The sequence below is a fragment of the Lissotriton helveticus genome, chromosome 3_1 (genome assembly GCF_964261635.1).
Source record: "Lissotriton helveticus chromosome 3_1, aLisHel1.1, whole genome shotgun sequence".
Taxonomy (NCBI): Eukaryota; Metazoa; Chordata; class Amphibia; order Caudata; family Salamandridae; genus Lissotriton; species Lissotriton helveticus.
Window position 1 is genome coordinate 782680569 of NC_136061.1, and position 26316 is coordinate 782706884.

Below are 26316 nucleotides of genomic sequence, written 5' to 3' on the forward strand. Positions count from 1 at the left end.
CGGCAACAACTGATGAGGTTGGGAAGTGTAAGGATGGAGACCCTCCCGTTGACACCACAAGCAGAATCTCTTCCATTTTGCCTTGTAAGTTTTATTGGTACTTGGTGCTCGGGCCTGAGCCAAGACCTTTCTGCATTCCTGAGACAGTGTTAGATGACTGAATTCTCTGTGTTCAGGAGCCACGCCGTCAAGTGGAGGGATCGCGGATCCGGGTGGAAAACTTGAACCTGAGTCCTGGACAAGAGAGACGGAATGGGCTTCAACTGAATTGGAGGAGCTTGGGAGAGCCGCAGTAGTTCTGTGTACCAGAATTGTCTGGGCCATGCTGGAGCAATTAGAATCATCCTGCAGGGTTCCGCCTTCATTTTCTTGAGAACTCGAGGAATGAGGGGAATGGGAGGAAAAGCGTAAAAGAACACGATGTACCAGGCCATCGAAAGAGCGTTCCCTAGGGACCCCTGATGGTGAACCTTGCTTGCGTAGAACCGGCATTTGGCGTTCTCCGGCGAAGCAAAGAGGTCGATGGCAGGCGTCCCCCAAACTGAGAACACTCCGTCTAGAATGGATTGATTCAACTCCCACTCGTGAGTTACTTCCGTCTGGCGACTCAAGGCGTCCGCCTGGACATTGAGAGTTCCCGCCAGGTGCTCGGCTCTCAGAGCGATGTTGTTGAGAATCGCGAAATCCCAAATCCGTTGAGCTTCCGCGGACAGAGTCTGTGATTTGGTACCTCCTTGTTTGTTTACATAGTGCATGGCCGTCGTATTGTCCGTCCGGACCAGCACTGAACGGTTGCCCACTCTGGGCAGAAAAGCTTGCAAGGCCAACCGAATGGCTGTCAGCTCGAGGAAATTGATATGGCACTGGCGCTGACTTAGACTCCAGCGGCCACTAACCTGAAGCTCTCGGAGAACTGCGCCCCAGCCCTCCAACGACGCATCTGTGGTCACCACCATGGGCGAAGGCGAGATCCTGAACGTCAGGCCTTGGGTGAGATTGGTCTTCTGAAGCCACCATTCGCTTGCCGTCCTCATAGCTGATGTCACGACCACTCTGTCGTTGAATGACCCCTCTGCCTGGCGCCATTGCTTGTCTAGCTCCTCCTGCAGAGGACGCATTCGTAACCTGCAATGCGGTATTAATGGTATGCAGGATGACATCGATCCGAGAAGGGATTTGTATTGGCGGACCAACAGGAATTTTCTGCTGCAGAGTAGATGAGCTGAAACCATTAACCTTTGTTGTCGTTCCTCTGATGGACGAGCTGTACATTGCGTGGTGTCCAACACGGACCCCAGGAACCTGGCAGTCCTGGAAGGCAGTAGGACTGACTTGCTTTCGTTCAACTGAAGGCCCAGGCAGCGGAACAGATGGAGGCAAGTAGACACTGCTTGCGAAGCTTCCTGGAACGATGGTGCTTTGACGAGCCAGTCGTCCAAGTAAGGGAAGACCTCGAGAGATTGCCTTCGAAGAAAAGCCGCCACCGGTGCCAATACCTTGGTGAACACTCTCGGTGCCGACCGAAGGCCGAATGGAAGCACTTTGAACTGGAAATGGCTCTTGCCCACTGTAAAGCGAAGGTATGGTCTGTGAGCTGGGTGTATTGGAATATGGAAATATGCGTCTTCTAAATCCAGCGACGCCAAGAAGTCGCCCGGATTCAAGAGAGGAAGAATTTCCTGGAGAGTGACCATCCTGAAGGAGAGTTTCACGAGATAGGTGTTGAGCTCCCGAAGATCTAGGATGGGACGCCAAGTGTCTTTCGTCTTCCGCACCAGGAAGAATCTTGAATAGAACCCCAGGCCCCTCTGAGAGAGTGGGACCCGTTCTATCGCTCCTTTGAGGAACAATTGATGGGCTTCTAGGTGGAGTAATCCCAGATGTCCTGTGCGGATGGCGTCCGGAGCTCGCGTTGGAGGGAAGTTGTGAAACTCCAACGTATGTCCACTCTCTACGATGTTGAGGACCCACTGGTCCGATGTTATTGACTTCCAACTGTCCAGACAAAGTGATATCCTGCCCCCCACTGATGTGATCGGGAGGGGAGGAACAGTAGGTAGAGCCGGGAGGCCGCTATTGTCTTTTGGTGTTATCGCGACCTTGTCGATGTTGCCGGCCTCGCGGAGGGTTGCGAGAGAAAGATGCTGACTGTCCTTGTCGCTGATTCGAGTATTGTGGTTTGTAGGACTGAGAAGACTGCGAGGAATATCGTTGTTGGTTTCCTCTGTAAGACACAAATCCTCTACCTCGTGCGCCCCTAAAGGGGACCTTGCGATAGGTGAGCGAGCCCAAGGACTTTGCTGTGTCCGTGTCCTTCTTTATATTCTGCAGGGTATCGTCCACATGTTTCCCGAACAGCATCTCCCCATCAAATGGGAGATCTAGGATTCTGTTCTGGACCTCCTGCCGAAACCAGGTGGCCTTCAGCCAACCCTGACGCCGTAACACAGCGGAGCCGGCCAAGGCTCGAAACGCCGTGGAAGCAATGTCCATTGCGCAGTCAATTACTTCTGCAGAAGATTTTTCTCCTTCTGCCAGTACCTTCCTGGCTTCCTCCTTAGTGGGCTCAGGTAACAGTTCCACGAAGGGTTCCATGTCGCACCACATCTGGCGGTCGTAACGGCCCAAGATGGCAAGTGCATTTGCCGCCCGAACTAGTAAACTGGCCATAGAGGAAAAACGCTTTCCAACATTATCAAGACGTCTGCCGTCTTTGTCCGGAGGTGTGGTCAACGGAGTGGACGGATTCTTTGACTTGCTCTGTGCCGCCTGAGAGATCACTGAGTCAGGCTTTGGTTGACCAAGGAGGCAAGCTGGACTGCCTTCCGGAGCTTTATATTTCTTTTCCAGCCTGGGGAGTACTGGAATCACCGTGGCTGGACTCTGCATGATCTTCATGCCTTCCTCCCATACATGTTCGATAATGGGAATAGACTTGACGGATCTTTGATATTGTTCTTTAAAGTCATAAAGGAAACATTCAGATTCCTCTTTTGATATAGGTAAACCAAACCTCTTAGCTGCCCGCTCCATCAGATGATGAAAACCCCCTATATCCACCGGAGGGGAGACGGACGTGTCACGACTAGAGGCGTCCGGATCATGCGGTGCACTGTCCCCCTGATCCAAGTCAGGGTCCTGCAACGGGTCAACCCCAGTGTCCACCTGTATCACCTCCTCATCCGAAGAGGTATCCTGAGGGACCGGCTGAACTGGTAAGGGATCCGGAGTACGGACACGCACCAACGCTGGCCTCGGCGGTGGTGAAGAGGACCTCACTGGAAGACTAGTAGTCGGTTGTACCTGAGGTAGGACGGGAGGAGCAGTAGATGCAGAATGTCCCGGCTGCTCAGACGGGAACCGCTGGCGATAATCTTGAAGCATCATCTGCAAATCAGAAATAAGTGAAGAGGGCATGGCCACCATGCCCTGTCCCAAGACCGGCGTGCGTCGTTCCTCCTGACCATATGGGTGGATAAGCTGGGCATCCGCCCGCTCAACATACTCCTCCGTGTCCGTGTCCTGCATCTTGACATGCAATTCTGATGGACTATATGCAGGGCCATAAGTGTCATCTTCCTCTATCTCATCCTCCTCAGAATCATCATCCAACAGCATTGTTGGCACATGGTGAGACACTCGTCGTGGAGAAGTCATCTCCGGTGTAATTTTCATCTTCCGAATACTTAACACCACTCTTTGGCCCGTCGACGGGCTCGTCGACGGTGCCGTCGTCACCGGAGCCCCGGTCGTCGGCGGAATCGTCGACGGGATTACAGACTTCGTCGACACAATCTTCACCGTCGACGGTCTCGTAGACGAACTCGTCGTCATCACCATCCTCGTCGGTGTGGAAGTGGTGGTCGTCGTCGACGTTGTTTTCGTCGTCGACGCGGCCGTCGACAGCAGCTTGCTCGTCACCGTCGTCGACGTGGCCGTCGTCAGCGTCGACGAACTTGGGATCTTGAACGTCGACGATGTCGTCGTAGACACCTCTGCCGTCGACGATCCCGTCGACGGTGGAACAGAAAGAGCGGGAACTTTCACTGATGGAACTGTCGTCGACGTACCTGGTGTTTTCGTCGTCGACGGACGCTGTTTTTTGTCCTGAGCAGAGCCAGAAGTGACAGCAAGGTGCTTGTCACTGGATTTACTCTTCTTGGACGGAGGAGAAGGAAGAACAGCTTCCTTTGTGTCCTTCAAGGCTGTAACACCACCAGCAGCCTGTCCCTGCCTCTCCTTTTCACTTCCGTGAGGAGATTGAAGGGGACCAGCCTTCTCAGACCTATCAGATCTTGTGAGAGGCATGAAGAGGGGCCTCCGATGTAGAAGCTGCAGTAGGAGACCTACCCCTCTTTCTTGATCGATGGGAGGAAGCAAAAGATGTGGAATCCTCCTCATCTGAAGAGATCACCTCCTTGCGAGTCTTCATTTTCTGCAGCCAGGTTAACAGACGACCCTCTCTGTCACGAAGAGTCTTGGTGGAGAAGGTCCTGCAGATCTTGCAGTCTGGGGCCTTGTGGTCCGGATACAAGCAGTAAATACAGTTCTCATGCTTGTCCTCCACAAACAGACATTTTTTCCCACAAGAGGCACAGGCCCTAAACAAGGCCTTCTCCTTGTCAGACATCTCGAATTTGAAGAAAAATGTAGAAGAAACAACCAGAAAGTTGAGAAAAACTGAGCAGAGCTCAGAGGAGACTCCCTAGCACAACGTGCGGTAGAAAAATCTGAGGCTCTGAGCTCTCTCAGGAAGGTTCCAGAGGGTGAGGCTGCTCTGATTGGTTCTGGCAAAAATTTGGTCTCTTTTTACAAAAAGAGGGTGATAGGATACAAAATGAGATGAGGCCTAGGCCTGGGTTTCTCTTTTGTCTCTATGGTTTTTATACTACCGAGGCTCCCATTCCGACGACGGGGAATGATACAAAGCATGGGAATCTATGAAAGTTCCAATACTGGGGCAAATTCATTGCATCGTATTGCCTTATGCAGATGATGCGTTGATATATCTACGAAAGGGCTTATTTGATGGCTCTACCAGACACCTTTGGAGATGTATCCAGGCTCAGGGTAAACTGGACAAAATCCTGCCTGTTCCCCCTTGCACAGATCCCGGTACCTTTGAGGGCTGCCATCCCAAGTCATCATTTACAATGGTGCCATGACTCCTTTAAATATCTAGGGATACAAATATATCATTCCCATGACAACCTCAAGAAGGGCATTTTGGGTTGGTCTTCCGCTCGATCCAGGGCTCACTTCCCATCTGATTCTCACTACCGCTCTTTCCCTTGGGACGTGTGGCGATAGCCAAGGTTCTCATACTTCCTAGGCTGCTGTGTTTTTTCACTGCTCTACCAGTAGTGCTCCTCAGATCATTCTTTCGTGAACTGCATGGATTAATGTTAATACTGTAGTCGGGAAGGGACCGGTGCAGCGTTGCCCTGACTACAGTACAGCACCCACAAGAGAGGGGCTGTTTAGGCACAACACATTTTGCAGTGGTCTCCAAGTTGGCTTAACGACCCAGCAGCGAGAAAAGGACATCTATACGTGCAAGACTAGTCCCAGTCAGGGCATACACCTTGCTGTCAGACTGCGTGTGCCCCACTGAAAGGTCCAATCTGATGAACATGGCCCACATATGTTGGTGTCTGTTTGTGCAGGACAATTCCCCAGTTCAGTCTTACTCTCCACTAACACCCGTTGGGAACCTATGAGGACATTATGGAGACCTACACTATGGGCCAGGGACATTCTTAACGTATCATGTAAAAAAGTGAGATGCGATACCTGGAAAGCAGGCAAAGTAGAGCCACCACTGTCGGCCACCCTTTATGCTCGGTTAATGAGAGTAGGTCCAAAGTGAGCCATTTCCCTGTTGTACAAAACTCTTACTGCAAGCGCCTACTAGTATGGGGAAGCGCTAAATTGTTGTAATGTAGTCCTTTTAGAACCCTTGCCCCAGATGTCATGGATGAGAGCCCTTAAACAAGTGAAGGAGGTCTTGTGTAACCAGAGATTCCGTTTCATCCAAGTTAACTTTTTACATCAAGCATACCTAGTCCCTACTCACGTCCCCAATGTATTAAGTGCATGTTCCTCCTGACTACTCTGGAATGTATGCTCCGGGCTGCGGGAGGCAGGGTTTTACCATATGGTGTAGGACTGTCCACCCTGTGAGCACATGGCAAGAGATAACCGCTTCAACGGCAGACCTAGCGGGCCATGTGTTTACTCCCAACCCCAAATCCTGGCTCCTTTAGGACTGCCCTAAAACCAAAGGGGACAAACATCTCCATAGGTTTATTGAACTGGCATTTGTATTTTTTAACTGCTCACAGCAATGCAGTGGAAGGCGCCCACATCACTGGAAACCACTAAATTGCTCCAAGCCCTGGTACAATGGGCTCATGCAGAAATTAGTGTGCCGGGCTCCTTAAGGGAATGAAACGTGGCCTGCTGGGACTGTGAGAGATGGGATGTATTTTTGATCAATATAAAAGCCAAATACAATACTTTCCCCTTTGAGGGGGTGGCTAACCACCACTGTACTTGATTCTCAAACACATGGACCAATTCACACAAGCGCAGTACAGTGGATAACTCACATATCACATTGGCTTGCTTATGACATTGTTCTCTAAATAGCATTTAGCTCCAGACACTGATCCACACTAATATTGCCCCGTATCAAAAGCTGCAGAGAGAGCAAGATGAAGGAGACTGTACCTTAAATGGTACACAGCGGATTTATTATGGAAATCAGAGCTCTACATTTTAGTGGAAAACTCAAAAACCCATTTGGGCTTCATCAAGAAGTAATCTGATATTAATTAATGAAGAGATTTGTTTGTACACCACTTTTTCGGGCAATGTAAACTATATGGGATACTTTTTTTAATGGTTTTATTGCAAGCATATATTGAACACTTAAGAAGCAGCACATTACCTTTTTTCACTACTGTGGCATATGTTTACAATAATAAATAATTTTAAAAAACAAATTTACTATCGCACCAGCTTGGCATAGCCAAAACTTTTGGTTTTGCCAATTCTTGGTAAGAGTTGTATTTGACATAGAATCATCAATATCATACTCAAACAGGTAGCCCTAGTCATGTAAGTTCTAGGGCACGGCAGTCTCATGAAATACCCTGAGCCTTAGGACACAAATTGAATTCATGGCGGGCCAATTGAAAATAGTATTCTCTGGAGTAGATAGTCCGCAAACGTCAGTTGCACCTCACTGTGAGGTTGTGGAAGACTAGGAAGGACTGTCAAGCAATGGAAACTTTGATTGGTGTTTTCTCCAACGGTTCAGAGAAATCTTTGGTTTGAAATCTACATTTTTGTAATAGTAATATTTCCATAAACCTGACCCTAATCAAACTCCTGGAAAACAGGAAAGATAAATTTAGCTTACGTTTCTTGTATTTAGAGATTTTCTTCAATGTCATCAACAATACTGATAATCAGACTAACTCTACAGTGGAAAAAGAAATAAACAAGTGGTCCAGGATTACAACTAACATTATAGCACTATATCACTAGAGGCATGGCTCCAAGTTGACTTAGAATGTAAAGAATAAAACAAAATGCTAGAAATGATTATGATCAAATGACCCTCTTAACTTTCATTAGAAAAAAACAAATTACGAACAAGGGACCAGAAAGTAAATAGTTGGGGTCCCTTACTGTCAGCCCACAAGTTTTGGAATTCCCCCCCCCCCCAAATGTAGCTGTATCTTGCCTAATTTCATGCTCAACCCCAGGGGATTCCACAAACCATGGGTACCTTTAGAATGCCCAGGATGTTGGATAAAAAGGAAGCTAATTTGGCATGGATACCTTATGTGGACAAAAGGTTATGGGGCCTAAGCACAAAGTACACCAGATAGCCAAAAAAGGCTTAGCTCAGGGAAGGAAAAGGCCTAGCTGTGCAGGTACAGAACTGGTGTGACACAATGATTTTCTTCATTCAAAGTTAGTGAACAGTCTTTAATATAGCCTTATAGCCTGCTGTAACGGGCTATATTGGCCACTGAAGGCCCGCTCTAGCGTTCTGCTCAGGCCTCTAACAAGGGGGCGCGACTTTAATGCCGGTAAAGCCCAGCTATAGAGGCATATAAGGCTATTAGAACATTCCACCACTAGAGGCCAGGATGTTCTAACAAATACAACAAAAGACTCATGGAGCCTGATGGGACTGCAATCCCTTTGGGCTCGGAGTCTTTTGTTCACAGCAACAGATGTAAACGACTACATTGGAATGTTGGAGCTCCAATCTTCTACAGGCCATTAGAAGCCCGGATCATTGTTTTTAATGGAGCTCCCAACATTCTAATATTATAATTAAGGCTCCCTGTTTTCCGTTTGTACAGATTTTTACTGATAAATACAGGCAGAAACCATTTATTTTCCGGTCTGTATTTATTTTTAAATGTGGATAAACACGGAAATTGGGTTGTTTTTGAGTGTTTCCAAATAATATTAGTCATGACCCCTGTTCCTAATAAGGTGCGCACATGCGCGCACCTATCTTCCCATGAGCGTGCGCTCCCGTGTGTGGAGCGCGCGCACACACAGGACATCCAGCGAAAAACAGGCACTTCCTAGATGCAGTTTTGCCTGCGTGATCCAGAACTCTGGAGTGCAGGTTTTTTGAGCAGCGCTGTGCGGATCAGCTTGTGGGCTTTTGTTTAAGTACTCATGATAATCACAGCTCATGAAAGGGCTGTGATTAACATGAATACTTAAACAAAAGCCCACAGTCTTCCCCGGACCGCGCTTTACTAACAAAAGAGAGCAAGTTTAAAAACACAGCGTGTACTTTCTGAAAGTACACGCTGTGTTTATAAACTTGCTCTACTCTTTTGTTAGTAAAGCGTGGCTGTGAGAGCAATTGTGGGCTTTTGTTTAAGTATTTATGTTAATCACAGCCCCTTCTCGAGCTGTGATTAACATGAATACTGAAACAAAAGTCCACAATTTTCCCCGCACCGGGATGTACTAACAAGAGAGTAGAGCAAGTCCAAAAACACAGCATGTACTTTCTGAAAGTACACGCTGTGTTTTTAAACTTGCTCTACTCTTTTGTCAGTAAAACGTGACTGTGAGAGCAATTGTGGGTTTATGTTTAAGTATTCCTGTTAATCACAGCTTGTGAAGGGGCTGTGATTAACATTAATACTTAAACAAAAGCCCACAATTGCTGTTTATTTTGCATGCAAAACAATTCTAATGGAGCAGGGGCAATAAAAGAGTGGGCTGGGGGGGAGCCTTGATTTAGAATTGGGTGTGACTAGGTGTTCACCAAAAATCAGCAGAAGCCCCAGCCGCCCAGCCTTTGGATTCCTTGTCTTGTTTAGAGGAGGGACCTCCACTATGTTTACTATTGTGTAACCTTGCCTGACTCCACTGGCTAAGCAGACCCTCTGACGTCATTAGTAGCAATGTTTTCTTCTTCAAAATGGCCACAAAAGCACCCCATAGGCTTGAGGAAAATTTCCAGCGTGTCAGGGATATTACACTTGTTTTCCAAAGACAACCTGCTGCTCTGGGACAGTTGTGCGTGTGTGTTTGTGGGCGGGGGGTTGAGGGGATTGGCTGAGGGCGTTGTCTATGAAAAACATAATTGCCGATTGTTCAGCAGTACCACCATAGCATGGCAGGCTAGTCATCCAGCTTATTTTTGCAAACATTTTTTAAAAATTGTACATTCTTTGTTCATTGTGTTTTAAAACTTGGTACCTGCACCAGAAGCCTACTCTGGGCAAAACCGCCAGGCAGGCTCGTCACCTTCAGCGGAATTAGCGCTGTTTGGTGTCATTGTTTCCCACGAACGCCATCGCTTCAGACGCGAGGCCACGCCCCCTGTCAGGCCACGCCCACAATCCCCGCCTATAAAGCAGCGCTGACCAATAGCGCGTGTAACTGGAACTCTACACCCTCTGAGGCGGAAAGCCGGAGGAGATACTCGCACTTATTTTTTAAAATTGTACATTCTTTGTTCATTGTGTTTTAAAACTTGGTACCTGCACCAGAAGCCTTCTCTGGGCAAAACCGCCAGGCAGGCTCGTCACCTTCAGCGGAATTAGCGCTGTTTGGTGTCATTGTTTCCCACGAACGCCATCGCTTCAGACGCGAGGCCACGCCCCCTGTCAGGCCACGCCTACAATCCCCCTCCCTAAATGTGCCTCCAGCGCAAGTGCAGCGGACGAGCGCAGCGGGAGCGCCTAAGGCAAGCCCGTCTGCGCCCGTCCGCGCCAAGACCGCGACAGGCGCAGGAAACTCTGGACCCGGGCCCCCTATGATAAGTTACCAAGCCAGCTCTCTATTAAATCTACGCAGCGGTATAAACTGTGTCTGCAGAGTTGACATCAATACCATCAAGGGGCCTTTCAGCTGCAAGCTATGCAGATGGACCTCCTCCCCCGGCACGACTCCGGCCCCTCAAATAAATTCTAGGGAAGACAATTCATCTTTTATCGGAGGGTTGATTAATGCACGATCCATGGCCTGCCACAACCAAGACATTAAAGACCTCATCCAGGAATTCAACCTTGACTGTCTTCTCGTTACGGAGACCTGGCTTACGGACAACAGTAATCCTGACTTAGCCACTGCTCTTCCACAAGGATACTCCATATTCAGGCAAGACAGATTGAAGGGGAGAGGTGGAGGAGTAGCCCTGCTGCTGCGCAACTCCTTCAAATGCCACACCTTCACCATTGACTCATTAAAAGGAGCGGAATCCCTGGGATTCACTATTAAACTTAATGAGTCCACCTCCTTTTCAGGAGGACTTGTCTACCGCCCCCCAGGTACCGCTACCAAATTCCTAGACTCTCTCAGCGATACCCTTGGTCAGCTCTTAACCAGATATTCTCATGTCACCCTGCTGGGTGACTTCAACCTGCACCTCGATTCCACAGGGGATGCGCAGACACTCAACTTCCAACAAACTTTGGAAATCTTCAACCTCCAGCAAAGAGTTAAACAACCCACCCACCTAGCGGGACACACTCTAGATGGGGTCTGTACTAACTTCCCCCTTCTAGAAACCCACACCCCAGTCCCACAAATCTGGACAGACCATAACCTGATCCCATTTCTCATTAGAACATCACAGTCCAAAAACACAACCAAACCTAGTTCATCCCCAGAGAACCATGTCAACTGGAAAAAGGTAGGAGATTCTTTTAAACTCAAACCTACCTTTGAGACTCATATCCCCAGTATGAGTGGTAATGTGGAACAAGACTCCCAATTCTTCCACAACTGGATATTACACGAAATCAAAATACGTGCTTCACCCAAACGCATTAGGAAAACGGACACTAAAGGCAAAAGAAACGCCCCCTGGTTCACGCCAGAAGTAGCCAAGGCTCATCTGCTTTGCAAAAAAGGTGAACGCAAATGGCGAAAAACATATGATAGTATGGACAGAAACTCCTATGTCCAACTAAGGAAAAGCTATCACTCCATCATAAAAAGCGCCAAAAAAGAGTTCTACACCAAAGCCATTAATGAGGCTAAGCAAAAGCAAAAAACCCTGTTTGCAATAGTGAAGTCCTTCACCCATCCAAAAGCCTTACAGGCCGAAATACCTCCCTCTCAAGATCTCTGCAATCAAATAGCAGATTTCTTTGAAGAGAAAATCAATCTTATTCAGAAAGACTTTCCTCCATACCAAACCCCCCAGTCCCCCTTCACTCAGGAACAAGAAGGAAAAACAACTGCATACCTAAAGACCTTTTCACAGGTCACCCTAGCACAAACCAGGGAAGTCATTCTAGCATGCAACTCAGGAGCCCCTTCTGACTCCTGCCCTCCCAGAATCCTTCACCAATTGATTGATACTGTTAATCCCATCATAAACACAATAGTGAATACCTCCCTCAGCACTGGCATCGTTCCGAGTGCATGGAAACAAGGCATTGTCAAGCCTTTAATGAAAAAACCTAACAAATCCCCTTCTGACTTGACCAACCTCCGTCCAATCTCCCTTCTCCCAGTTTTGGGGAAAATCACTGAGCAAATGGTCTACAGGGAACTTAAAAACCATCTGGAAACGAACAACATCTTCCACCCCCAACAATCAGGCTTCCGCCCCCAGCACTCGACTGAAACAGGCTTGATCGAACTGACTGACTCCATAAAACTGTTACAGGACCAAAGAAAGAACGCCGTATTGATCTTGTTGGACCTCACAGCAGCGTTCGACACCATCTCCCACCTTATACTCCTGGACAGACTTAGGTACATCGGCATCTCCGACCTGGCATTGGACTGGATAACATCGTTCCTAACAGAAAGATCCCAAACCATCACACTAGGACCCTTCAGTTCTGCAGAGAAAAAGATTCGATCGGGAGTCCCACAAGGTGCCATTCTTAGCCCCTTGCTTTTCAATATCTACCTTATTCCCCTGATCTCCCTGATCGAATCATTCGGCATCACTGTTACATCATACGCCGACGATACCCAACTCATAGTCCCGCTAGAGGATAACTCTACGACTGCCGAACAAAATCTAAAAAACTGCCTGAAAGATGTCTTTCTGTGGATGGAAACAAACCACCTCAAGTGTAACTCAAGTAAGACAGAAATCCTCCCCATGGGGAAAAATGTCAACTTCTGTCCTCATCTTTGGTGGCCAGAGGATTCCACAGCCCCCCCTCAGACCGTTACAACCGCACGAAACCTTGGAGTCACCTTCGATACTGATCTTTCCTTCGACCTGCACATCAGGAAGGTGGCAGGAAGCTGTTTCGGAATCATTAAATCCCTCAAAAAAAATTTTGACTTCCTACCAACGGAAGCTAGAAAGGCGGTAGCTGTGGCACTAATCCTTTCGCGCATAGACTACTGTAACAGTCTAATGGCTGGTGTGAAAAAAGCCTCACTCAAAAAACTGCAAAGCGTTCAGCATGCGGCTGCCAGGCTGGTGCTCAAACTTCCCAGGAGGTCTTCAGCCTCTACCGCTCTGAGAACCCTCCACTGGTTGCCCTTGCACAAAAGAATCTTTAAGATCCTAATTGTTGCATTCCGGGCATTTAACCACACTGGCCCCAAATACCTAATCAGACGCTACCCCCACTACAACCCCCAGAGGATTCTGAGATCCTCCAACAATAACCTACTAAAAGTAGCTAACTTCAACTTAAAAACTAAAGGGGGTAAAACACTCACCCACCTATCCTCCAGAGCATGGAACTCTATGCCCCAGCATTTGAGATCCCTTACCAAGGAAATCCACTTCAGGAAACAACTAAAAACATGGATCTACAGCATATCTGACGAATATGTGCTGCATGCCATCTAATCCGGCTTACATTCGACCTCTCACTCATTTTCCAGTTAGCGCCAGGATGCTCCTTCCGGAGCGACAGTTGCGCTCTACAAATACCAAATACCAAATACCAAATACATTCTCCCACCATGTCTGTAAAATCATCAGTCAAATAACCCCCTCTCGCTGCTCCAACCGGTTGACAGCTGGCCCGCCCAATTAAAAAATAAGGCACTTGATAGTTTGATATTTTAAGAGATTTCCAGGCTGTGAGACTAATTAACTGACCAGAAAGAAATCAGAGCAACACATCTTTTAGGCTCCCTATTGGGTGGATTTGGCCATTTAAGGGAGTGGTCTAATTTCTGTGAATTAAGGAAAGCAGTTCACGAGAATGACATACTTTTTCCAACCGGTCAGTTTTAAAATCAGCGCGGGTTGTGCAGTAGGAAAAGCAACTGCTATGAAACACATGCACATACATGCATGCATTGTGGCACCCACAAAGATACACAGTTACCCTCACTTTCAAATGTTTTCCTAAAATATAATTCCCGAAGTACTTTTACCAGGAAATGTGGACTTGCACCCTTTATTTTCATACACATTTGGTCAATTCCAATCGTGGAAATTCAGATGACTTGAATTCGTAATTGTCTATGTAATCAGACATTCCAATTTTGAAACTCCAGCTGCGCATGCAGAATTCTGAGTGGGCATTCAAAAGGCTATTAAATCATTTAGCTTAATCAATAATCAATTAGAATTTGAGTTAGCGATTTCAAGTTCTGTTTGTTCGTTCGAAACTCCGTTTGGCCATTTGCTATTCCAATTATTCCTTTTGGATTTTTTTTATGAGTATTTTAGAATTTGAAGGTGCCTTTTTGTTTTCTGAATCCTACGGATGAATTACTTGGGAGCGTGTGTGCCTGTGTAACCAATTCATGTCATGGCGTGTAAATTCAAATTGCAAATCTGCTTTTGGCCCCTTAATGTGGGCTGAATGTGTGGAAATGCACCGTCTTTTCAAGCAAACGTTTGGAGTGATATTTGGCACTGCGCACAAGTCTGCATATATCATTGAAACCTGTCAAGAGTTCAGGCACAAGTGTACACTAACTGGTTAAATAAATGCAGGGTATATACACATTTCAGCTTCATTTTTTCACAAAGCCTTGAAAAAATATGGATAAAAACTGGTAAAATTAGCAACAAAATAAATTTGAATAAATACAGACGGAAATGACTGAAATATAAATACCATAAAACCGGGAGCCCTAATTATAATTAGGAATAAAACACTGTGGATATTGCATTATCTCTATATTAAGAGAAATGCATTTACTATATATATATATATATATATATATATATATATATATATATATATATATATATATATATATATATATATATATATATATATCTTCGACTTGAAATTCATAAATCATGTATTAATATTCGAGGCTCAAATACCATTTAATACTTTCAAATATGTATAATGTAAATAAATAAGTGTGTTCATATATTTACAATCACAGTTAAAAACTAAGGTATCTGTGCCGCTGGCAAATAGATGTATTGTACATGAAAGACAAGTTATATTGTGTGTTGTTAGTGCTCATAAACAAAACTGGTGAATTTCAGTGGTTTTGTGCATATGAGCCAAAAATATAACTCCGTTTGGAACAGTGGTGTAAATTAGTTCAATAGTTTTTGCTATATCTTTTGGCAAAATTTCGGATGGGAGTTCAAATGAGAAATCTCCTTAACTTCTTTCCCCAAGTGGACCGATCTTCACAAAACTTGGCATGCCGAAACTCAGCTGACGGAGTAGGCCTGCTGCCACGTTTCATGTAAATCAGTCCACAGGGTCAAAAGATAGGCAAATGAAAACATGTCTTACACATAACTATACAATAGATATCATCACTGTGTAATATAAATAAATATAACAAAAAAGTTTAATCAATGGAGCATTCCCAATGTAAAAATACAGTTACACAAATATACTGAGTTGGCTCCTTACCTATAATGATCAATTGTTCGGCTAGCCAAGTATTACTACTATTAGGGACAGAATTTTTTTTAAATTTAATTTAAAAGAATACTTACCAATATTCCCAAAGATGATGCCATTTTCTGTGGAAGCTACTTTAACATTGGCTTTTATGTTGGCAAAATCATGAGGGGCAAGAGTTAAAGGAGAAGGTTTTTCCACCAATTTCAAGTCACCTTTTAACAAATAATGCAGGGAATTAGATGACAACAATGCAGGGAATTAGATTACAATTTCAGTAGTCAGACAAGTAAACACAAAAGTGATTACAGTTATACGACTTTTGGTGCAAATCTTAGTGATCTGAATCACAATGGATAACATAACATTTTCAGCATTTATGGACATATCAGACAGCTGAGCTACAAGTTCTATAGGTGAAAGACAGTCCCTTGGAAGTTATTGTTTGGTACCACTGGCCTGTTAAATGTGGATTAAAACTACAGTATCAATTACCCTCTTATAAAATAATCTTCTATTTCATCATTAAAGAGCACCTTGGCAGATGTTAATAAGCATTTGCAATGCAATAGGTCTCGCATTAGGAAAGTGTGAGCTATTGGTGTTGTAAATGACCATTTTTTTAATATGTGTTGGCTTTGAAAATATATAAATTAATAGCATTGTTATTCACAAAGCCAATAGCTTACACTTTCCTAACGCGAGTCCTATTGGCTATGGCAATGCTTATTGGTAGCAAGCAAGGACAGTGCTGTTGTAGTGCTGAGTGATGATGTGGTTGGGCTGAGTGATGTGGTGGTGTCCCAGAGTGATGTGGTGGTGTCCCCGAGTGATGTGGTGGTGTCCCCGAGTGATGTGGTGGTGTCCCCGAGTGATGTGGTGGTGTCCCCGAGTGATGTGGTGGTGTCCCTGAGTGATCGCAACCAAAACCAAACACAATTGAGTAGTACTGCATTTCTGTATTATTAAACAGGTAGATGGTTCTGGGGGGTGTTCATGTGCAGATACAGTATGCACTGGGGAGAAATAAGTCCGTGGGTTTTCATGTGGCAGCAACACAGATGCGTTTCTAGACGTTTCCTAGAATTCATAGCCTGTCAATTGTGGCGAAGTCATTGCGAATGTGTGGGAACACCCACGGAGCTGTGGCCAGCCACAGCCCCTCCCTTGAGAGAACCCCCTGCTCCCTCTGGCCCCAGGCCTTACCGCTGCTAAAAATGCCCCCCCACCACCACCCGACTGGTTTTCCAAGGCTGGATGTTGGATTTGCGGTTTTAAAGTCCTCACTTTTAGTTTGTGACTCTGCACTGAACACCTAAATCCAAGCGGTTGTGGCTGTAACTTGAACCTGCGGTGTAAGGCGTGCACAGACCCGGACACCTCTGGGCTGGGCTCTTTTACCACGGGTTCTCTATGTGTCCGAGTGTTATTGTTGGCACTGCCCTGCACCTCAGGGACGTATTTGGGAGGGGGCCTGTGCTGCGCTACTTGTAAACTAGTGTTTTTGTTCTGTTGAGGTATGGAATGCAAGCAGTGGAGGGAAGTGATGCATCTCTGTTTGCATCAGCATGTTTATCGATAGTTTGGAAAATGGCATTTGTCAATTTTGAAGACCCAGGTGCTTATTTACAAGCCCCTTGCGCAGCCGGTGCGTCACTGTTAATATGGAAAAAATTACGTACCGGCAGCGCAAGGGGCTTGTAAATAAGCCCCCAGTATTTTGATGTTCACGAACAGGTGTAGTTGCGCCAGTAAGAAGCTCGGTGTGCCGAGCTCCCACTGAGGAGAGCTGCGCGTGACCTGGAGGCTACAAGCTAGCCTCCCTGCAAAACATAACACAGAGCTGGGTACAAATGTCCACCATCTGCATGAACTGAACTCAGCCTTTCTTTATTTATGGTTGATAAAATGAGTACCACTAAGGAGGAGGGTACGTCCCATCAGCACTCTAAATTGGCTCAACCTTTCCTTCTTTGCTTTTTATTATTATTAATATTATGTTTTTTGCAGTTTTATATAGCTCAAACTTTGCACAATGGCATTAGCGCGCTTTACATGAGAACCAGATTATTATTCCGCCCCACCTGGCCCAGCGGACACGCCCACTCACGCTGGCCACGCCCCCTTTCCTCGTCACCTCTCTGCCTATAAACTATGCTCACCCACCGGAAGCACAGCGGACTAGCGCAGCGGGCGCGACGATTGCGCGCCGAAGGCGCGCTTAAGGCAAGCTCGTCTGCGCTCGTCCGCGCCGAGACCGGGCCAGAGGCCAGCCCCCTTGTTGACGGTGAGCTGCACCCGCTTCATAAACCATCTATCCTTAACATACACTTCCGAACAACTTCGTAATCTGAACTCTTTAACAGAAGTGTTGCATCCCTTACCGCACCTACTTTACACCGATCTCAATATAGGTCCCTACAAATGTCCATTCTGCACTTCCCCCATCCACCCACCCACCCCCACCCCTAAGGTCTTAGCAGCACTTATCAAAGTCCGTTCGGTCCCCAAACATAAAGCTGAAATTCTGGACTTCATCGAGTCACACAATATAGACCTTTTATTCATCACCGAAACATGGGGCGATGACTCTTCAGGTCCAGATTTCAAAGCAGCCATTCCTGAAAATTACTGCGTATTCAGACTAGACAGAAAAAAACGTAAGGGGGGAGGAATAGCCATTCTATACAAAAACCATTTCAAAGTCAAGTTTACCGACTCTAATTATAGCGACTGCGAGGCTTCTTCTTTCTCCATCAGCATTTCCGATAACCAATCATTTACAGGCATTCTACTCTACCGCCCTCCAGGGTCCAGATCGAAATTTCTTAACAACCTCAATAATTTAATCGAGGTCTCCGCAGGCGTACCACATTTCACCATACTGGGCGATTTTAACTTTCATTTTGGAAACTCTTACCTGACGCCGGGGGGGCCACCGCAGTTGCCGCTGCTGTTACCGTCGAAGCCGCTGGGTCCCTGACGCTGCGAGGTGGAACTGCAGCTCCCAGCAGGCTTCACGAGTCCAGCCCACCTGCTTCCTGTCATCACGCGCCCGGAGGCGCTGTAAAAGGCGGAGGCTCTCACTGGAGAGCGGGGGCATTTCGGAAACTCTTACCTGACGCCGGGGGGCCACCGCAGTTGCCACTGCTGTCACCGTCGAAGCCGCTGGGTCCCTGACGCTGCGAGGTGGAACTGCACCTCCCAGCAGGCTTCACGAGTCCAGCCCACCTGCTTCCTGTCATCACGCGCCCGGAGGCGCTGTAAAAGGCGGAGGCTCTCACTGGAGAGCGGGGGCATTTCGGAAACGCTTACCTGACGCCGGGGGGCCACCGCAGTTGCCGCTGCTGTCACCGTCAAAGCCGCTGGGTCCCTGACGCTGCGAGGTGGAACTGCAGCTCCCAGCAGGCTTCACGAGTCCAGCCCACCTGCTTCCTGTCATCACGCGCTAGGAGGCGCTGTAAAAGGCGGAGGCTCTCTCCGCATCGCGGACGCGCGCGGGCGTTGCCGGGCTGAGCCCGGGCAGAGGGCGGGCCGTCTGTGGCCGTCCGGGGACGACCAGGGACGGGACGGGCCATCCCCCTTATTTCTACTTGTGAGTACTTCCAAGTGGTAAACAGTGAACTTAACTTTGTTTTATATTCATTGCTGATTGTCTCCTGAACTACCACCCAATATGTCTATTCAATCCACTTTACCTGATAACTATCTACTGAAAGTAGTTAACAGAATAAATACTGACAGGAGGAAATCTTTAGGGAAAAGTACCTCGGAAATTCCCCCTTTGGTTGTGCCTCTGGATCCTAATAATGTTGATATTAATACACCCAGTGATCGTGTTACAGTTATTGAGACGGACAATATCAGTATTGTTGTAGATCCAATTGAGGCTACCGATAATGTGACTGTAGCGGAAGATGATCTGGGTGATACCTATGAGGGTACTCCCCAACAGTCTATGAGGGCCACAAGATTAATGAGAGCCTGTAGGAAAACTGTTCCTAAAAGGGTAAATCATCACTCAGGTAGAAAATACAAAAAGGACATCATTCACAAAGATAACTCAGAGGATATAGGGGCACTAATTAAAGATAGCTGTGTATCTATTGACGCCGACCAATTAGATCTGTTGGTGAGCACTATTGATAATAAACTTAAAATGATTGTAGAGCCCTTGCTTGCCAAAATCGAGGGTTTGTGCGGGGAAGTCTTGAGATTAAGGGACGCGGTTGACCAGCACTCTGTCACTCTGGATAAAACCATGTTAATTATTAAAGATATAACACCTCCAATTGTAGTATCAGCACAGGAAAGGGCTCAACCACGAAACATAAATAGTCCCCCTGTTATTGTTACTGCTGGGAAACAAATATCCAAAGAGCGACCTGCATCGACATGCCCTGTAGTTCAGGATAAGGGTCGACTTTCTCAGCAGCAGAGAGCAGGGTCAACCAGTGTAGGACAGGTTAATCCTAATCAGGATGTAAGACCAATTCTATCTTCAAATGGGGAGAAGACTGGTCTAGTACCAGCTGTGACAGCTCCAGTAGCTACCACAGGGGGGACTAATAGGGGCCCTGTAAGTACAAGCAAGCGCCCCATAGACCTCCCACCTGAATGTGTACCCTATGTTGTAGTTCTAACTAATGTCCCACCTATAACACAAGCACCTTATACCCAAGAGTTGGCGGATTCACTAAAAAATAAAGCTATCTCTTGGCTAAATCGACACTGTGGTTATCCAGTTGGCTACTCTGATCAGATTATTTCCATCAGAAGAGTCAACTGGATTGGTAACACCAGAAAAACCTGTGGGGGCGACTGCGTGATTATTAACTTTAAACACCCGCAACACGTTGCGACGGTCCTCCTTAGAGCGGCCTCAATCACGCAGTCAGAGACAGATGTCGTCGCAAGGCCACTGGGATATTTCTACAACCATTTAAATAGGTTGCACTCAGTAAATAGTTGGGAGGGGCAAACGACCAATAACAATTATCAACCTATTACAAACAGACCAGGGCCACACACCTTTTGTTTCGGTTCCCAGGATGGCTCTCTTATTGCGCCGATGCATATGTTGAATTCGGTCCCTGGTGGGAATAGATTTATAACACATGCCCCTAATTTCTCATCAGTATGTGATAGTATTGTGTCACCTGTTAACGGGATGTGTTACCAAGTTCCAACCCAGAATAGGTTTCAGTCATTGAGTTTCCTGGATCAAAATGACTGACATAAGAGTAACTCAGTCCAGGTGAGAGATGATACTGGAGAGCCAATTAGGTCCGTAACGCAAATGATTAATAATGTGAATGTGGAGTGTTTGTCTATTGGGGGAGAAGAGGAGCATTTAGACCTTAACATAGAGCTTTTTAATGTAGATGATAACATGTCCGTATCTATTGATGGAACGCCCAGTGTCAGCCATGAAAGGGTCAAGGTAACTTGCTATATTGCTAGCTGGAATATTGCAGGCCTGATGGCCAAAGAGGAAATGTTGGGATGGAAAGATTTTATTCGCTTATTCGACATTATCTGTCTACAGGAAACATGGTGTAAAGAATTTAAGGGGAGTGATGGCTTTGTTTCCTATGAGCTTCCCGCCTTGGCTTCGCCTCACGGCAGATCAAAAGGAGGTCTGCTAGTTTTGATTTCAGTGAAGTTACCTGTTTTAGTAAAAAAACATGTAAAAGTAGGGGCTCATTCCCAAATCCTCTGGCTTGCACAAGAAGCAGGTAGAAATATACTGTTGATTAATTTCTACAATAATATTTCTGATGGTACTAGGCACACAGTTATAAATGATTTACATAAAGCAGTGTGTAATCTTGTAGAGAATTTTAACGGTGTTTATGAATTTATTTTTGTGGGGGATTTTAACGTATCTGTTTGCCCCTTATCATCCCAGAATCTATGTGGGGTCTATAATCATTCAGGGGATGCTGAAGTTTATTTTCCTCATCATTTGTATGGTGAAACCCTGAATAACTTTTTGATAGATTATGACATGGAAATCATGGAAAATGTAAAGAATGATTTGGGAGAAAGTATCCCAACTTTCAAAGGGAGGGGGGCCAATACGGTAATTGATTTTATATGCATGTCTTCCAACCTAATCCCCATGTGCTCTGAGGTCAAGGTGGTTGATGTGATGCTGAGTGACCATAACTGTTTAATCACTGAAATTAAGATCTGGAAACCTACCACCACTCCCGACACGGGTACAATCGTTAATATTGAACCATACAGAACAAATGGTGTCAGGTTGAGGTGGAAGGGAGAAAAAGCTGATGAAACATCTGATTCTATCATTAATAGTTGCTTGATGGAAATCTCAGCAATTCTGGAACAGGATGGAACAGTGGTTGCCAGTATTGATCGCTTTGATAGAATTAATTCAATCATTAGCAAGAAGTTTACTAAAGAGGTAGGGCACACGAATAGACAAAATAGGGGGTGGTTTGACCATGCTTGTTCCAATGACCGGAGAGATCTTAAAGAAGCTTTAGCAGCCAAACCTAGAGACAAGTGTCTAGTGATCCAACTTAGGCAGGATTTTAAATTGGTCCTTAAACGCAGAAAGGTTGAGCTACAGCAGGAAGCGTGGGACAACTTAAGTCAAGCAGCAGAACTAAGGAATGGTAATTTGTTCTGGTCCACGGTAAATAGCCCATTCCTCAAAGATGAGAAGGCTCCAGAGCTCACATCTAATGTGAGCATAGAGTCATGGATCCAACATTTTTCCACCATATTTGACTCTGACAACAGATTAGTTTCTAATGGAAAAGGATGGCCTATAGCTGCCCTAAACATTACAGTAGAGGAAGTTATGGTTAGTATAAGAGCTAGTAAGGGAGGGAAGGCCCAAGGACCCGATGGGGTACCCATAGATGTCTACAAGACCGCCCCGGAGATCTGGGGTCCCCTATTGGCCAAGATCTTTAATGCAGCCGTTAGCTCTAAAATACCATCTACCTGGGCAGAATCAATAATCATCCCTATATATAAGAAGGGAGACCGGGGCGAAGCTAAAAATTATCGATCAATATCCCTACTGGACTCATCTGTTAAAGTTATGAGTCGGGTCCAATTAGCTAGATTAGAGGAATGGGCAGAGACGAATGAGATTTTAACTAATAGTCAGTTTGGGTTCAGAAAAGGACGTGGCACAATCGAGCAGTGCTTAAATCTAGAACTTTTGGTCGGGAAATACACCCAGGCCAAAAAAGGGTCACTATACTTATGCTTTGCTGACCTAAGCAGTGCTTTTGATATGGTTGACCACGCCTTATTGTGGGCTAAATTGATTGATATGGGAGCTCCCGACTGACTGTATAGTCTATTTTCTGGCTCGCCTGTATGAAAAACTCAGTACTAGTGTCCGGTATGGGCCTAATGGGAAATGTACAAACAAGTTTAGGATCGGGAGGGGAATCAGGCAGGGGTGTGTTTTAGCACCCCTACTTTTTACTCTCTTTATTAATGAGGTGGATTCTGCCCTGCAGACAGTTACGGCAGACGTTCCTAGAGTTAACAACCTTAACATCCCTGTGTTACTCTATGCGGACGACGCTGTGCTGCTGTCCAGGACTCCACTGGGCCTCCAACGTTTGATGGACAGGTTTGTCCAGTTCATCAAAAACAGGAAACTGGTGATCAATAGGTCTAAAACCTATGTGATGGAGTGTGGTCCTGGCCGAGCTAAAACGAAAGTTAACTCTCATTATTTTATAGAAGGCGAACAGGTTTTAAAAGTAGACAACTTCTGCTATTTGGGGATTAATTTCTCAAAAAATGGTAGCTGGGATATTGAACACAAAGCAGTTAAAACTAAGATGATTAGAAGTGCTAATGGGGTCTTTGTATTTGCCAAGAAGTTGGGGAATAGACGCATAGCTGATGTGCTAAAAATTTTCCAATCAAAATGTCTTTCTGCGGCCCTTTATGGGGCAGGAGTTTGGGGTGTGACTTCAGCCGGGTGCCTACAGGTAGAGGAGAATAACTTCTTGAAAAGGCTCCTGTGTTTACCCAAATCTACCTCCAACATCTTGGTTCATAAGGAAACGGGGACCCATTTTTTGAATGATCTAATCATGTTAAGACCCTTATTATTGTGGCGATCTGTTTGGTTAAATGAAGGCACCTCACTGAACAGAGCTATTATCGAGGATTGCCTCTCCTTGGACCAGCACCTGAAGATCCCCTGGATTAAATATATTATTGAAAACTTTCAAAAGGTCTTTGGATACAATGTGATTAATGATCGGTATTGTGCATCTGATAACTCCAAATCAAATTTGAAAATTATGTTTATGAATTTTTGTATAGAGAGGCGTGCTTTGGAAGAATCAAAATTATCTACCTGTAATCTGTACAATAGCTTGAATGAGTTTATTGGATTTCATCCTTATCTGATACAGGTGACCAGAGTCTCACACCAGTTTGTACTTACCAGAATGAGGATGGGAATAGTACATCATCTGGTTGCGTGTCCTAATGTAAAAATACGCCCTACAGGACCCTGTGCTTGTGATTACAAGACAGAACAGAGTACTATGCACTTTCTTTTTTCTTGCAAATTGTATAGTGAATTACGGAAAATCTATCTAAAGCTCATCCTGAAAAGATTTGGAGTAAGAACAATTACTGAATCTATGAAATTGCTTTTTAATATGCATCATCCGGACATTTGCTTTTTTACGGGTACTTTCCTACTCAAGGCTATTGGTGTTAGGAAAAGTATGTGTTTTTAATTCTCTTCTTAATTATTTATTCCATCCCGCACTGGATAATTAATGTATCTTGTGTTCTTTTTCTTTCTTTTTTAATTAATGAAATGTTTGCTTTTGTAACTGTATGTGCTTTTATGGACATGTTTTTTATGTTCCGAATAAAGCTTTATGAACTTCCATCTTGAGGCCTTATCTGATCCTGACACCATGGTGCTATCCAATGATCTAGCAGCTGCCGGCCTACAGCAAATTGTCACTCTGCCCACCCATAAAGCCGGTCATACCCTTGATGGGCTATTCACCAGCAACCCACATATTGCGGTGTCAAATGGGACCCCCCTCATATGGACGGACCATTCAGCAGTCTGTTTTTCCATAAAACTGACAACCTTGCCTTCCCACCCCCCATCCTATTCTCCTATCACCGTCAGAAACTGGAAAAACATTGACCCTCCTCACCTCTCTGCTTTGCTGCTCGACAGTATCACCACCACCGAACAGGATCCCTCTCTAGCTTCTGTCAATTACCTTCACAGCCTAAACAAGGCTTGTCACATCCTAGCTCCCCCTAAAACCTTCTATCGCACCAGAGTTTCGCCTTCAGCCCCTTGGTTCACAGAATCCCTTCGACTGCAGCGACAACAGTGTAGAAACCTCGAAAGACGTTGGCGCCGCCACTACAACGACTCGGAAAAAATTATCTACAAAAGTGCCCTTTCTATATACAAAGATCTCATCATTACAGAAAAATCATCTTACTACACCTCTCAAATCACCCAGGCAAAAAACTCATCAAAAGAATTGTTCCAGGTGGTCACTCACCTTTCCAACCCCCCGGCCCCCGCTTCAATGGAACCCAATCCCTTTGCGACTCTCTCGCAAACTTCTTCAAAGAGAAAGTCACTGATATTTTCTCAGCCTTTACCCTCGTCCCCTCTACTACCTCATCCAATCATCTTTCTAACCCAGCCTCCCGTTCTTTGAAGCTGTTACGGAGGAACAAGTCCATCGACTCGTCCTGGGCACTAAATCAGGTTCACCTTTAGACCCTTGTCCTCCCGCCATTCTTAATCTGATCCCTGAAGCCATCTCCCCTGCTTTGACGTCCATCTGCAATGCCATGTTCACAACGGGCATTTATCCTTCAGTCTGGAAGGAGGCTATCATTAAGCCGCTCCTAAAAAAAAACACTCTCGACCCCCTTCTCCCTGCCAGTTACCGACCCATCGCTTGTCTCCCCTTTCCAGCAAAGATTTTCGAAAAAGCGATGAACATGCAACTATCCAACTACATAGACAATAATAACTTATTGGATGAGACCCAATTCGGTTTCAGACAGGGTCACGGAACTGAGACCGCGCTACTAAAAGCAACAGACGAAATCAGAATGACCCTGGATAATGGAGGAGCCGCGGTATTGATACTATTGGATCTTTCTGCAGCTTTCGACACGGTCGATCATGCCATCTTGATCGACCGTGTCTCAACTATAGGAGTTAAAAACAAAGCGAAACAACTCCTCGCATCCTTCCTAGCTGATCGTCCCCAAACAGTCAAAATGGCCCACTTCACTTCCCAGACTTTCACCCTCCCTTGTGGCGTCCCACAGGGCTCCTCGCTAAGTCCGACACTATTCAACATTTAGGTTTCGGACTTAGCGAGAGTAATAAAATCCTACGGAATTGCCCTGACAACCTACGCTGATGATACTCAACTTGTACTTTCTGTACATAGTAACGGTACATCAGTGGCAGCAAACTTTCAAACTGGAATGAGGGCTATCAGCTCCTGGATGTCATCAAATTGTCTTAAACTAAACTCTGATGAAACAGAGGTGATGACATTCGGGAAGCTGGACCCTATCTGGTCCCCTCGCTGGTGGCCATCGGAGCTAGGAGACCCCCCTCAACCTGTCACCAAGGTTCGCAACCTTGGAGTCATTTTTGATGACAAATTGACATTTCATCATCATGTCAATTCAGTGGTCTCCTCATCTTTTTATATCCTAAAAAGAATCCAAAAACTGCTCCCTTACCTTCCATCATCGGCCGGTAGAACCTTAGTCAGCACACCCTGGTTTTTTCCAAAACTGATTATTGCAATGCCCTTCTCTTGAACGCTCAGAAAAAAGTCATTAACCAACTCCAACTAGTCCAGAATGCCTCGGCTAGAGTCCTTTTGAACGTCCCCAAATTCACATCCATTTCTTCTCACATCCGCCAACTTCACTGGCTCCCTGTCAGGAGCCGGACAATATTTAAGGC

The 26316-nt window shown here is 45.8% G+C and overlaps 1 protein-coding gene across 2 annotated transcripts in view; it reads right to left on the minus strand.

Moving 5' to 3' along the window:
• COPB1 (coat protein complex I subunit beta 1) overlaps window positions 1-26316 on the minus strand; it is a 296632-nt gene that overhangs the window by 39463 nt on the left and 230853 nt on the right. For both annotated transcript variants that reach the window (XM_078681014.1, XM_078681015.1), the window contains exon 18: window positions 15413-15532. In XM_078681014.1, the coding sequence (XP_078537140.1) occupies window positions 15413-15532 (120 nt within the window). The remainder of the gene's footprint in view (window positions 1-15412; window positions 15533-26316) is intronic.